The sequence below is a fragment of the Lissotriton vulgaris genome, chromosome 2_1 (assembly GCF_964263255.1).
Source record: "Lissotriton vulgaris chromosome 2_1, aLisVul1.2, whole genome shotgun sequence".
In the NCBI taxonomy this organism is placed as follows: domain Eukaryota; kingdom Metazoa; phylum Chordata; class Amphibia; order Caudata; family Salamandridae; genus Lissotriton; species Lissotriton vulgaris.
This window is the reverse complement of record NC_141687.1, coordinates 2,024,362,884-2,024,376,380: the sequence shown is the minus strand read 5'-3', so window position 1 is coordinate 2,024,376,380 and position 13,497 is coordinate 2,024,362,884. Positions and strand designations below refer to the sequence as shown.

General features: G+C 48.5%; 1 protein-coding gene across 1 annotated transcript in view; it reads left to right on the top strand.

Annotated features, from left to right (window-relative positions):
- Positions 1 to 13,497, top strand: part of LOC147733673 (transient receptor potential cation channel subfamily M member 7-like) — a 1,613,265-nt gene that overhangs the window by 893,752 nt on the left and 706,016 nt on the right. Inside the window, exon 20 of the mRNA XM_086958251.1 lies at positions 2,136 to 2,264. Within this exon, the coding sequence (XP_086814377.1) occupies positions 2,136 to 2,264 (129 nt within the window). The remainder of the gene's footprint in view (positions 1 to 2,135; positions 2,265 to 13,497) is intronic.

Here is a 13,497-nt window from a genome sequence, read left to right as displayed (position 1 = left end):
CAGGCCCTTGCAATGCCGCGAGCGGCGAAGCTGTACGAGCGACTGAGGCAGCGGACAGCTGAGGGCACCTGGTGGGCCGTGACATGCGAATACGTTGAGGCAGAAGCGCTGCTCCAGAGCATCGGCGGCTGACCTGCTGCACTGCCGGAGGACTTGGCTGCACACGCGGGACACAGCTGTGAGTGTGTGGCGGCCTGGTCAGGCTGCGGGCGTAACGGTGGACCATGTTACAAGACTTCCTGAAGGTCCTGTGTTGCCCTGATGCCCCAGGCGAGAGAGAGAGCCACTGTTTGTGCATGCACTGACTGGGGCTGTGCGCAAGCAAAATATCCAGACCTGGTGGGCAGGGCAAGGCGGGCACCAACCCCACTTCCAAAAGAAAAGCGATGACGATAGATCTCGCAAGGGAGCAGCAGATGCGCTGCGTCGCTAGGCGAGACCTAAAAATCACTTCTGGAGTGTGACTCATAATATGATCCTTTTCCTCAGATGCAGTCCTGAGTATCAGCACCGGCCTCTGAGCTCTCCTTCATTATCTGCTGTATGGTGTCTCTTTAAATGACGGCTGCTCGGGGCTTGTCAGTTTACTATCTAAAACGTTTGTCACATACTGTGTGATAGGCAGAATGCAGAGGTACTCATTGAAAAATGTATGCACTGCGGATACTGGTAAGTGTCTGTGATTTGAGCAGAAAATGAGAATACAATGCATTGCAAGTGAGGGGGCTGCCAAAGCATTAGCGGCAGAAAGACGCTGAAAGCAACCAATTTAAACTGGATCAGGAAGAAGCCTTCGCATACAGACGAAAATCCCCTACAGAGGACGTTAAAGAAAGAACTACTACTTCAGCTTGCAACAATCGAAACTGTACAAATGAGGATTGTGATCGAACAACAAAAACAATTCGGGCACAAGCCCCCATGTACTTTCAAAACAGGATTATACAATTCATAGGCAAAATTCACCTGACAAAAGAGTTTGGTCACACTTTATATTTGCCCTTGGGTGCTGGTAGCAAGACCCCACAGCACAGAGCACAAATATACAAAATGGCTGTCTGGCCACAATCCCCAAGCAGAAATCCTTCCCAGTGCTACCCTTCGTATGATTTAATTGGCATGGGGATTTGCACAGAGCTCCAAGTGAAAGCACAAAAAAACTCAAGATGGCTGCCACTGTTTTCTCATCACGGGTGGCGCAGATCAGGGGGACCAGTTCCTGATCAGCTCCCCTATGGAACAGAAAAGGCTCAAAATGAATTATCCCTTGCTTGAGTTGGCCCCTAGGTCATGCCTAGGTCATGCCCCCTCTACCCCCCCTCAAAAAAATATAGTGGTTGAAATCCCTGAGCAGGAATACTTTCTAGAGGGGAACAGTTGGAAAGGGGTGAGTGCCCCCCTTCCAGAGATTCCCCTCTTGCGAATAGTCCCCCCAATGCCAGCACAACGTCCCAGGCTCAAACACAAAAAAACAAGATGTGTGAGCACAGTTTTCCTGTCCTTGGGGGAGACTAAGTTTATCACTCACCCAGAAAGTAAAAATGCTCAAAATAATTGGATAATATCTATGAAGGGGGGCTGGGGGAGGTTTAGCCTCTATACCAAGGGGGGGGGTCTGAAATTCACGCCCTTCAAACACTTCCTTGTTGTAGTACATTCCTGCTGAGGATCATGGCGCTGACCAGAAATCCACCAGCGAGAGGCAATATTCGAGATATCCCTCTTGACACGAGCAGCGAATCACCTGTTTCCAGCAGCTACATTGATTGGTGCATCAATAATGTCAGAATGCCCCTGGTGTCTGACACAATTTTTTGTGCGTGGGAGGGCCTTAATGCTGGGGGCAAACACAGAAGGGCTTCAGCATCAGCCTCTGCTGATACCCCAAGTGATCAAGCCTGTGGTGCATGCACCAGAGATTCCGCAGGAGGATGATTCGTTGAAGTCCTCTACACAGGGGAGGTAATGTAGATGTGGATGTCTCATCCTCAGCACTCAAAGGGGGGAGCGGTTAAATATTTAGCCCTGATCAACCTTAGCCCAATGTTGTATGCTTTTTGAAAGTCGGATATTACGATAATAAGAATGATATAACCACAAATATATGTAATGCACTTTATTTCTCCTTCTTGTAGTTGGCATACTTGGGATTCCTGATGCTGTATACCTATGTAGTTCTTGTAGAAATGGAGGATTTACCATCTGTACAGGAATGGATTGTTATTCTCTACATTTTCACAACTGCAGTTGAGAAGATTCGTGAGGTACTGTAAAAGATTCTCTTTTTTTTCCCGGCAAATGCAGTCACTAATTCACAGTTGCACCATTGAAATGAATGTAAATAATTCGTAGAAAGCATTTGGCTCTAAATCATCTATTTATTTTTACACCTGTCTAGGATAAAATGACTACTCTTTTGTTGCTGTTCTATTTTAGCAGAATGCACACAGAGTAATGTTACATTTTGCGTTGACAGTGAAATATGGACCACATGAATAAACACTGGTCACAAAAGTACTGGTCGCAATTTAAAATCAATAATGTTGTGAGCAGTATGGTGTTTTGCAAACTGACCTATAAACTAATAGGCCAGCTCATTAAAATAAAGAATCATACTGGATTTGAATTCCACCTACCTCATGAACAATAAAGAGGTGCGTCACAAATTGCGACCTACTGTGATTCGCTGCCCTCACAGGGATAGCTGGTGTCATCAGACGGTCTGTGATTGCTTTGTAAAAAAGCAGGTTTTTTTCCTGAATGTAGCCTGCTTTCCTTTTAGGAAACAGACCTGTGTTCAAAGGGAAAGTTTCTTTTTTTGATTGTTTAAGAGGAGGCAGTGGTGAATTGGAGGGATTCGGAGGATTTGTGAATTGTAATGCCCTTTCTACATCTGAAACTGTTTTATTTCTGAGTAAGTTTTGATACATTTAAGTGTATCAACGAAAGACCTGACCAAAATAAAATTCTGAGGAGAGCACTTCAGGATGTCCTCTGATTAGACTGAAATGTGGAGATTGAGATGATACACAGTCGCCATAGAGAATTTAACCCATTCTCTCTGTATTGTGAAGAGAGGTAAGAAACCTGATTCTGTTGTGAACCCCAGAGGCAAAATGCTTCCATTTGTGAAACATAGACATTGGTTATGTTAATTCTTCTATTTTGTTGGCTGCTTAGGTCTAGTTCTCTGAGAGTCGGGGTTTGAGTGTGGGAGGGTGGGCTGTGAGGTAGGGGTTCTTAACAATGTGCCAGGCATAAACATAGGACGCTACATGTGCAAATGCATCCACTAAAAGGTAACACGAACCACATTTGTTCAACATAAGATAAATCTACATGGTACAGGAATGGCTTGAGAGATTAAAATTTCCTTTGTATCTTGGAACATAAGAGGATTTACCAGTCCTAAAACAACACTCCCAAGTGCAGGAATATCTACAAAGACATGAAATTGACTTCGCTGTGCTCCAAGAAACACATGTTGACCTGTCAAGAAGATCCCCAATAGCTTATCACTGGGGAAAAAATAGATACTTTCCCTAGGAGAGCTCATACTTCCGCCTGGTATGAATATGTACATGTTGATCATTAGATTTCAGATTAGAAAACCAGTAGATATACCATGAGGTAAAATACTTAATACTACAAGGTCATCTGTTAGGGAACAGAGTCATGCTCCTAAAAACAAATAGACCATACATAGACTCCACTGTTTTCTTGGACCTGGTACGAAATCTGTGCCTTTTCATTCAGAGGTACAAATGATTCTCTCAGGCAGATCTATGCATACCACTCTAGACCTATAGTTAGACAGATCCAGGGCAGGGATGAACTATCAGACACAATCACAAAACTATGCTATGCTATGGATATCTGATATTATATACCAACTATGGGCCCGATGTAGGTAAATCTCATTTAACGACTCTAGAATACCGAATTTTACCGATTCGTATTCTAGATTCGGTAAATGAAATGTAAGGAACAATTCGGTAATTGTTACCGAATCGGTATGATTCGGTAATTACCGAATCAGTATTTACCGGTAAATATCGATTCATAAAAAATTACTGAATTGTCAAGGGGGACAGGGTGTCACTTTGACACCCTGTTGCACCCCTGATTCTGGCTTGTGTGCCATGTGGCACACATTCATGCCCTAAGGGATGTGCATGTACACTGGAATTCGTTATTTACCACGAAATATTATTTTGTGGTAAATAACGAATTCTTAAGGGACTGTGGCACTGTTTTCAGTGCCACCTACATCTAGTTTTACCAATTCGGTATTTTACCAAATCGGTAAATTTACCGAATCTGTACAATTTAAGCCCCCTACATCTGAACCTCCAAAAACCAGCCGGTAAAGGCCGAAATCAGCTGTTACCGACCGGTATTTGGCCACTTACATCTGGACCTATGTTCGCTCTTGGACTACTACCCACTCCAGCTAACTCTTAAAATCTCATCAGATGAACTACAATCCCATAGCAGGCATTTCCCAACAGAGGCACTATTAGATCCGTGTTGGTATTAAGATCAACTAAATTGATTAGAAGCAGATCTGAAGACTTTAGCAGAATGCTATGAGGTCTCCAATAACACTACAACTCTTGCCCAAATCAATGCTAACCTTAGGGATTTCAGAGATGCTGCAGACATATAACATTTAGGTGCAGGTATGCATAAGAAAAAGAATACAGGAAGGATGAGAGACCATCCACATTAGCACTTGAAATAACGTTTCTCCTAACCTGGAATGACATCACTGTAGGAGCTATGGTCCCAATGTAGATAAAAACATTAGAACTTGGATCAAAGTATTATTGTAATTAGTTGGCAGAATATCTCTGATTAAAATAAACGGTCTGCCAAAACTGCTGCATCTCTTCATAAATATTCCAAATGCAACTAATTTCCTAGTTTTTCAGAACATTACCAGCTTTGGTGATACAGTTGGTGTAAGGAGCCATGCAGGCGAGGGTCATAACAGAATCAATCAAACTGCCGTGAGATGGGGAGAGTTTCAGGTTCCAAGTATGAAGGCATATTACCACGCGGCCCAGGGGCAATATGTAAGTTATGGATTCTATTAATTGAGGTCTTTTCCCCAGCCAATACTAGATAGAGAACAATCTCAATCAGGAACATAGCGAATACAACTACCACTGGCTATGTTGAGATCACATAGAGAGGTCCGCACAGCAGAGGTGACCTGCTGGACTTGGAAATGCATGCACCAACATGCATCTGTAACACTGATCTCCTAAGCTGAAAAAGTTTCATTCAAAACACACTCTTGGGGCGTGGCTTGGACGGCCAACATGGCGGACGCAGCTTAGGTGAGCTCCGTTCCTGCCGGCCGCTTATCCGCCGAACGATCCTGCTTTCCCCACCCCACAGTTACCCCGAGGGTGGCATCCTGTATCGGAGGTTTGCGGGCCCCCGCCAGTGACTTTCTGGCTGCTTTGGTGCCCCGGGGAAGGGGGACGGCGAGTGCCAGCGGAGAGGCCTAGGTGGCCTGCAGCAGCCGGGGTGCTCGAGTTTGGTGACCCCGGCCGGAGGAGTGTGGCGGCCCCCGGGGCGCGGACTAAGAGCGGCTGGCCCGCAGCAGCGACGGAGGACTGTGCTGGACCCTGAGCTGTCTGGGGGTGCCTGGGGCCCCCGCCGGCAGGCGTGACCATTGCCTGCTGGGTCGGCGTTGCAACATAGCGGCGGGGAGGTGCAGCACAGTCGGGCCCAGTCTCAGTGCGGGGCAGCCCTCCCCTCATTGATCCTGCAGTGGGGCCTCCCTCTACGGAGCGAGCGACTCGCTGGGGGCCCCCGACACTGGAACATCGCGTGGCCCGCTGGGAGACGGCAGAGGAGAGTGCGGCCTGCGCCCTTAGACAGAGCCGGGGACCTCGATTTTCGCGAGGCCCGGCGTTGGACTCGTGGAGGCTTTGGGGGATTGCTCCTGGTGAGCACTTGCAGGGGACCGTTGCTGGACCATCGCGGCCCTGGATACATCCTCCCGGCCCCCCCCCCCCGCTGTCGGAGCGGAACCTAGGGGGGCTGACGGGCCCCAGTTTCGGGTGCATGGGCGGAGTTGGGTCATCAGACCCGGGCAGTGAGGTGGGGGCTGGTGCTTTGAGCGCTCCCTCGGAGTTCTGCCCGACCCTGGCCCTTGGATTGGAGTGACCGGACAGGACGTGCTCTTGGTCATGAACGTAGCGGAGGGGCTCCTGGCCCGACATATGGACGGTCGTATCGGGCCGCGGTGGGCGCGGAGGCAGACCTGCTAGCTACGAACTGGTGGGTTCAGCCGGCGGGTCTCTGAGCGGGGCCACTTGGGCAGCCATGACACGAGGTGCAGGTGGTGGAGGAGCCCCTAAACATGGCCCGATTGACAAATTCACGGGGCCCAGTGGAAATGCGTGGGCCTCCAGTGGATCTCAAAATGCAGGTCCGGATAATGCGGCACTTATGGCGGCCATCACACAATCCCGAGACATTTTTGATGCAAAGATAGGGGCGGTGGGGTTGGATGTCACTCTGCTGCGCCAGGATCTACGGAATGCAGTCTCCCGCATTATTACCTGGTGATGTCGCAGTGGTAGCTGAGTGTGTGCACACATGGCGCGTAAGGTGGCTCTTTGGTATGGAAGGTCTTTGATGTCGGGCCCGGATGATGGGGCCGATGGGCCCAGGGGCACACTTAATGTCCTCAGTTGGAATGAGAGGGGAGTATTGGACAAGATTAAGCGGGGACGGTCTTGAAGCAGGCCAAGCGAGTGGGGGCGGATGTGGTAATGATACAAGAGACGTACCATTTAGGTAACAAAACCCTTTGCCTTCAACGATATGGTTATATTCAGGTCTTTCATGCTGGCTTTGCTAGGGGCTCCAGAGGGGTGGCCATTCTTGTACATCGTAGGGTTCCATACGTTCATACCACTCAATGGGTGGATACGCAGGGTCGATACATATTTGTCCAGGGTGCCCTGGGAGAGGAGTTCGTTGTGTTTGGTTGCGTTTACGCCCCACCCCCGTTACAGTAGTCTCTGGTGGAAAAGATAATGGCGGTGTGGCCGGATATCCCAGATGTACTAGCAGTAGTGGGTGGTGACTGGAACGATGTTGTAGACGATGCACGAGATAGGTACAGGCCTGGGGGAGGGACACTGGCAGCCGGTGGTTCCAAGTTTAGCGATATGATCAGGAATCTGGGGTGGGTGGACACTTGGAGGCATGCCCATGGTACACGGCGAGAGTATACCTTTCTTTCCGAAGTCCATAAATCCTTCTCTAGACTGGATTATTTATTTGTCCCTACAGCAACTCAGGGCAGGGTTGAGACCGCGGATATGCTGCCACGTGGGCTGTCGGACCATTCCCCAACGACCGTTACTATTCGTCTAGATCGGTGCCAACAGCCATTTCGGTGGCGCCTTTCCGTATGGCATCTGCAACTAGTAGACTATCAAATACACATGAGGGAGTCCATTTCCCATTATATGGCGGAAAACGTGAGGACGGTGGCGGACGAGGCGACTTTATGGGAGGCCATGAAGCCCACGTTGAGGGGCATTGATAGTGCTTGGTGTGCGGCGGCTAAGAAGAGGCGTAGGGAGGACCTGGATCAGGCCGAGGCAGATATCAGGGACCTGGAGTGGCGCAGCAGCCTGGAGGGTGAAGGCCAGACAGTGGGGCAGTTGTTGTTTGCTCAACAATCTTACGCCTCGTTATTATTGTATGAGGCACGGCAGATGTGGATGGCGACCCGCAGTCGCATATACCAATGGGGCGATAAATCAGGGACAATGCTTCATAGACTGTGTCAGGGCCTGACTCAGGCTCAGACCCTCATGAGGGTAGTAGATGGCTCTGGATCCCTGATTACAGAATCTAGGGCGCTGGCGGAGAGCTTTGCGACGTACTACGCCGATCTGTGTGCCCCACATGAATGCATCTCTGCGGATCTGAGTGATAAATTTATAGCTGATCTGCCGCTGCGAGCGGTTTCAGATGAGGCTCGTGACCGCCTCGATCTTCTGCTGACGGAGAGCTATAGAGTGGTGGTGGAAGAGGCTAGGGAGCGTGGCTACCTGCCCCCAGATTGGAGACATGATGAGGTGGTGGTATTTCACAAACCTGGTCGGCCCCCGGAACAGCATGCTTTGTACCGTCCAATTTCTCTGTTAAATGTAGAGGCCAAGGTCTTGGCCAAGGCGTTGGCCAATCGGCTACTGCCATATATTACCGATCTCATACACCCTGACCAGGCTGGCTTCATGCCCCGACGGGCAATGCAGCACAATATTAGGCGGGCTCATGTTGCGGTGGCGGCGGTTCGCTCCACTGGGGTGCAGGCGGCGCTTCTCCTGGCCGACATGGACAGGGCGTTTGATTCACTTAGTTGGATATATTTGTTCTCGCTCCTGCCTCGACTAAATCTAGGGCCCGTTTTTGTGTCCTATGTGCGATTGCTATACACGGATTTGACTGCCTCCGTTCGTGTGGCGGGGTTGTCGTCCCCGAGCTTTGCCATAGGGAGGGGAACCAGGCAGGGCTGCCCCCCCTCGCCCTACTTATTCGCCTTGGCCATGGAGCTGCTGGCTACGTGGGTCCGTGTGGATGCGCACATGCTGGAGTTTGAGTGGGAGCGCGGTCTGTCAGACAGAATAGTGCTCTATGCGGACGATATCCTGTTCTTCTTAATGGACCTCAATAGGTCCGGGCCCCGTCTTATGCGCATCTTACACATTTTTGGCGAGACGTCGGACCTCTATATCAATCCGCGCAAATCTACCCTTTGGGTGCTCGGGGATGGCCCAACAGTCAGAGACTGGGCGTCGGCCCTTCAGACCGCAGTGGGAGGCATTAAATACCCTGGGGTGTTCCTGTCCGAGATCTCTGCTGTATCCTGGGAGCGCAATGTGGTGCCAGTTTGGGAGCGAACCCGGGCGGATATTAAAGTATGGTCCCGCATGCCACTGACAATCTACGGTACGTCGGCCATCTTTAAAATGGTGGCTCTGCCAAGACTACTTAATCAGTTGCAAAACCATCCTTATCCTATCTCACCCTCCTGGTTTAGGCAAGTGGACTCGATTCTGGGACAATTCCTATGGGTGGGTGGTGCGGTCCGGGTGGCGCTATGCACGTGCTTTCGATCGGCGTACGGTGGGGGTCTGGCGACTTCCGATGTTCGCTCATACTACCAAGCCTCGCATCTCCTCGTATTGAATAAATGGTGGTACGGGGACAGGGGAGACCCGGCCTACGCGCTGGAGCGGTCCCTTATGGAGCCGCACACACTCCACATGTTGCTGTACGTGACGCAAAGGCGCAGGGCACTGCAGTCAGCGACACAGGTGGTATTTGATGTTTGGAGGCAAGCCCTGCGGCGAATGGGGTGGTGGCAGACCCTGACTGAAGAAACTCCTCGCTGGCGAAATGGCTGTTTCCCTGACCTGGTGGCCCTTCGGGGCTTTGCGGGGTGGGACGGTATCGGAATTTCTAAACTGGGAGATGTCATGGCGGGGACGTCGCTCAAGTTGTTCCAGGACTTGAGTGCGGAATACCATATGCCCCGCACTCAGTTCTTCCGTTATTTACAATTCCGACATGCCATTACCCCATATCTGGAGGGATTGACATCTCTTCCTGAATTAAGTCCGCTGCAGGCTCGGGTCTTTATGGGAGACATCGAGACCAAGAAAATATCACGCATATATCATCCCTGATTATACATTGCTCTTCCGATTTGCAGAAACTGAAGGGGACCTGGGAGGATGATGTAGGAGCGTTAGAAGAGGAGGACTAGAATGAGGCTCTGGCAGGCCCCAGAGGAGCGGCCATTTCTGTCCGCCTTAGGTTGATCCAATTCAAATACCTACACAGGGTATATTTCACTTGGCGGAGGCTATGGCAGGCGGGCCTCATAGTATCCCAAACTGTACTAGGTGTGGATGTGAGGAGGGCACTTTCTTTCACACTGTGTGTGTAGTTGTGGCCACTTAGACAGGTTCTGGAATGGAGTTTAGAATGGCTTAGATGAGGTCCTTGGATGGGTGCTCCCCGCACGCCTCGCCTGGGACTGTTGCATGTGTTGCATGGAGTGGGGGGAAACCTCTACAAGAGGCATTTATTGTTACTGGGACTCACAGTTGCCAAAAGAGATATAGCGCGGGCGTGGAAGGACCCGAGGGCTCCGACATTGGTGGCTTGGAAGAGGGGGCTAGATTTTTGTATGGGGATGGAGAAGCCCATATTTCTTGCCCAGGTCTGCCCTTGGAAACATTATAAGATCTGGAAACGTTGGGCTGATTTCACGGGCATTTGGCTAGAGCCTGCACCAGAACAGGATCCGATACTAGATGTCTGAGCATGCTGTGCCGATGAATGTGTGTTCACAAATTGCTGACATTCTTTTGAAACCGTGCGGGGGGGAAGGGATCTGGGAGGGTTGGGGGTTGGGGGGGTTGGCTGGAGGGAGGGTTGTTAATTGCATTCATTTCATGGTTTTTGATGTAAAAGACATGATGGATTGCAATGCGTTATGTGTATATACTTGATTGGCAGTGGCCTCTAGGGAACAGAGCTCTGCGATTTCTATGTGGTCTATCAATAAAATCTGTTTTCAAAACACACTCTTGCCCCTTATCAAAGTGTACTTGAATCCCTGATGATTGGTTACAACAGATTGGACACAGTGGCGTCACAAAACTGCAAAGTCAAAGGTTGGCCCCCTCTGAGCCAGTCAGGAGCTCTCAGGCCAGGGGCCCGCCCCCGTGCACAGTTCCGGAGGGTGCCACCTGGATCTCGGGTCTGCCTGGAGCTCAGGGGCTGTGGGGGCTAATGTTACATGACTGATTGGACACTTATGAAGAAATGGACAATTCCTAATTTTAGACCAGTACAAAAGTGAGTCCCCCACAACCACACTGGATGTATTTTACCTATCATAAGCTGCAGGCACCCTGTCCAAAAATATTCCAGGATTCCAATCAGAACTTGCTTAATTTCAGCTACATAATCAACATGCAACTCAAAAACGTTGCTTATCCATGTTGTATAAGTTGCAATAACAAAAAAAATAAATTGCACCACTAATAAGAGCAAAAGGAACTGGGAACAGGATATTAGCATAGAAGCGTTGGATAGATTTCTGTGGCCAATCTGAAAAAATATCCACAAACTATAGAGACATAAACTCATACATTTTAAGTACCTGCGTCAAACATACCACTCCTCATGAAACTACTCAAAATAAACACAGACACGGATCATAACTGTCATCATTGTCGAGCCCCAAATGCCAACTTTTTGCATCTGTGTGTTGTCACTCAAAGCCTACGATTGTTGTACACCAGTGTTCAACCCTGCAGAAGAAATGACAGAAATGGAGCTCATGAGATCCCTACAATTGGCCCCCTTGGAGTACACATCTCATACCTAAAGGACCTAGACATTTATTGCAATGGTCAAAATTCCTGTCTAAATGAAAAGTGACCACCACTTGGCTGTCCAATCCCTCGCCAAACTACCAAGACTGGTTCAAAGACCTGGCATTGTGCAGTACCTTAGCAGAATCAAATGCATACTCTTTATGCAGGACCTACTTGTCCATGAGAACATTTTAAATAAATGAAAAAATACTGTGGTTGATGAGAACGTGTCCATGATTCTTGTACCATATAATTGGTGTCTGTTAGTCCTGAGTATGGTGCACCCATATCAAATTTGAAAAAATGAAAACCCAGTCCTGCTTTAGTCCATACAATTAAAAGCGATGCAGAAGGAAGGAAAGGAAGATGAGTCTTGTTTTCAACCGTCTGAGTTAGAGCTAGCCCCACTTCCATCTCACACTGACAAGCACCATGTATGCTAGACACATACAGGGAGTAAGAACTAAAGCTGCATTGCTCATGAATACAAGCTTATTAACTGATTCCAAGTAAATTGTTCCAACTCTATTACAGTAGGAGAATACCCTCACATGTTTACTAGTGGCAGCAGTCCTTCACATAAAGTTTTTATATCTGGTCAATGTTCTGTGTTTCTATGAGCAACCAGAAGTTCCGAGGCAAATGTCCTGCTGTTATATTATGTTATGTTAAAAGTACTTATTCAGCGCACGACACCAGGCGGTTTCATGGCACTAGAGACAACAGGGAGGAGAAGGGGCTGCGGAATTACACAAAGGCCTGGCGGAAGAGATGAGTTTTAAGTGAACATCTAAAAAGAGCTTAACTCGGAAGTGAATTCCATAGTCTAGGAGCCAAAAACGCATATCGGAGGCCACCATGCTTTTTGCGTTTAACTGCTGGAATGGTGGGAAGGTTGTGATGGGAGGAGCGCAAATCATGGGAAGGAATGTACCGGCAGATTTTAGAAGCAACAAAAGCAGGACCTTGAGCATGTAGCGCCTTGAATATGGTGCAGCCGAGTTTAAAGATACACCGCTTGGCAACCGGCAGCCAGTAGAGTTTCTTTAGTAGCCGGGAGATGTGTAGATGTTTTGGCTGACAGAAGATTAACCTGGCTGCCTGATTTTGCACGAGTTGCAAGCGGCGCAACTGGTAGGCAGGAATGCCAGCGTAAAGAGCGTTGGCGTAGTCAATGCGAGATGTAATCAAGGCTATGATGACCAGCCTGAGAGCCTCCGTAGACAGAAACCTACAGATTTTATGGATCCTGCGAAGATGGAAAAAGCAGGCCGAGGTGACAGCGCTAATCTCATTGAGAGGTCTTTGCAAATGATAATGCCAAGACTCTTCACAGAGTCAGCTGGAAGGGGAGGGGTGCCCAGAGAGGATGGCCAGAAACTGGCATTCCAGGGGTTAGCGGGTCCCCTGGTTAATACAAGATCCGTTTTCATCGGGATTTAACTTCAGCTGGCAGATACTGTTTGCACCACATCTTCAATGTTGCTGTTATTGAAGATAGACATATTGTGGTGATCTCATGTCCATTACATTCCAGCATTACATCACTGGAATGTAGAATGTCCTGTTTGGGTTTCCAGCGTAGAGATTCTATGTTAGATTCTATGTTAGACAGTTACTTTGAGACTGCTGGAGCTGTGGCTAATAAACACAATACATGAAGTATTTCTGGCTACAGACCTTCTTTACATTATGCTTCACTACAATTTGGCGACGATTTAGCCACAGCCATGAATCCACGTGAGTAGAAACTCAACTTTTAAAGAAAAAAGACTGGGAAGATAATTTCGAATCATGTTGGAAGAAACAGGCCTGTATATTTTTGAATTAAGACTTTGACTACACATATGTCCCTTTCCAGCACTCCTGAAAGGTACATTTCCAAATGGTATGTATGAAGGTACCTTCTTTCCGTGCACACCCAAGACAAATCGATGTAGTTATTCATTCTATTACATTCAGGGTTGTATGGGTATAGTATACCCTGTGTGGTGTCTTAAGCTGAACATTTCTAGAACTGGCTGTGATAGAAAATTCTCTGGGGTTTATGAAGTCACAGTCT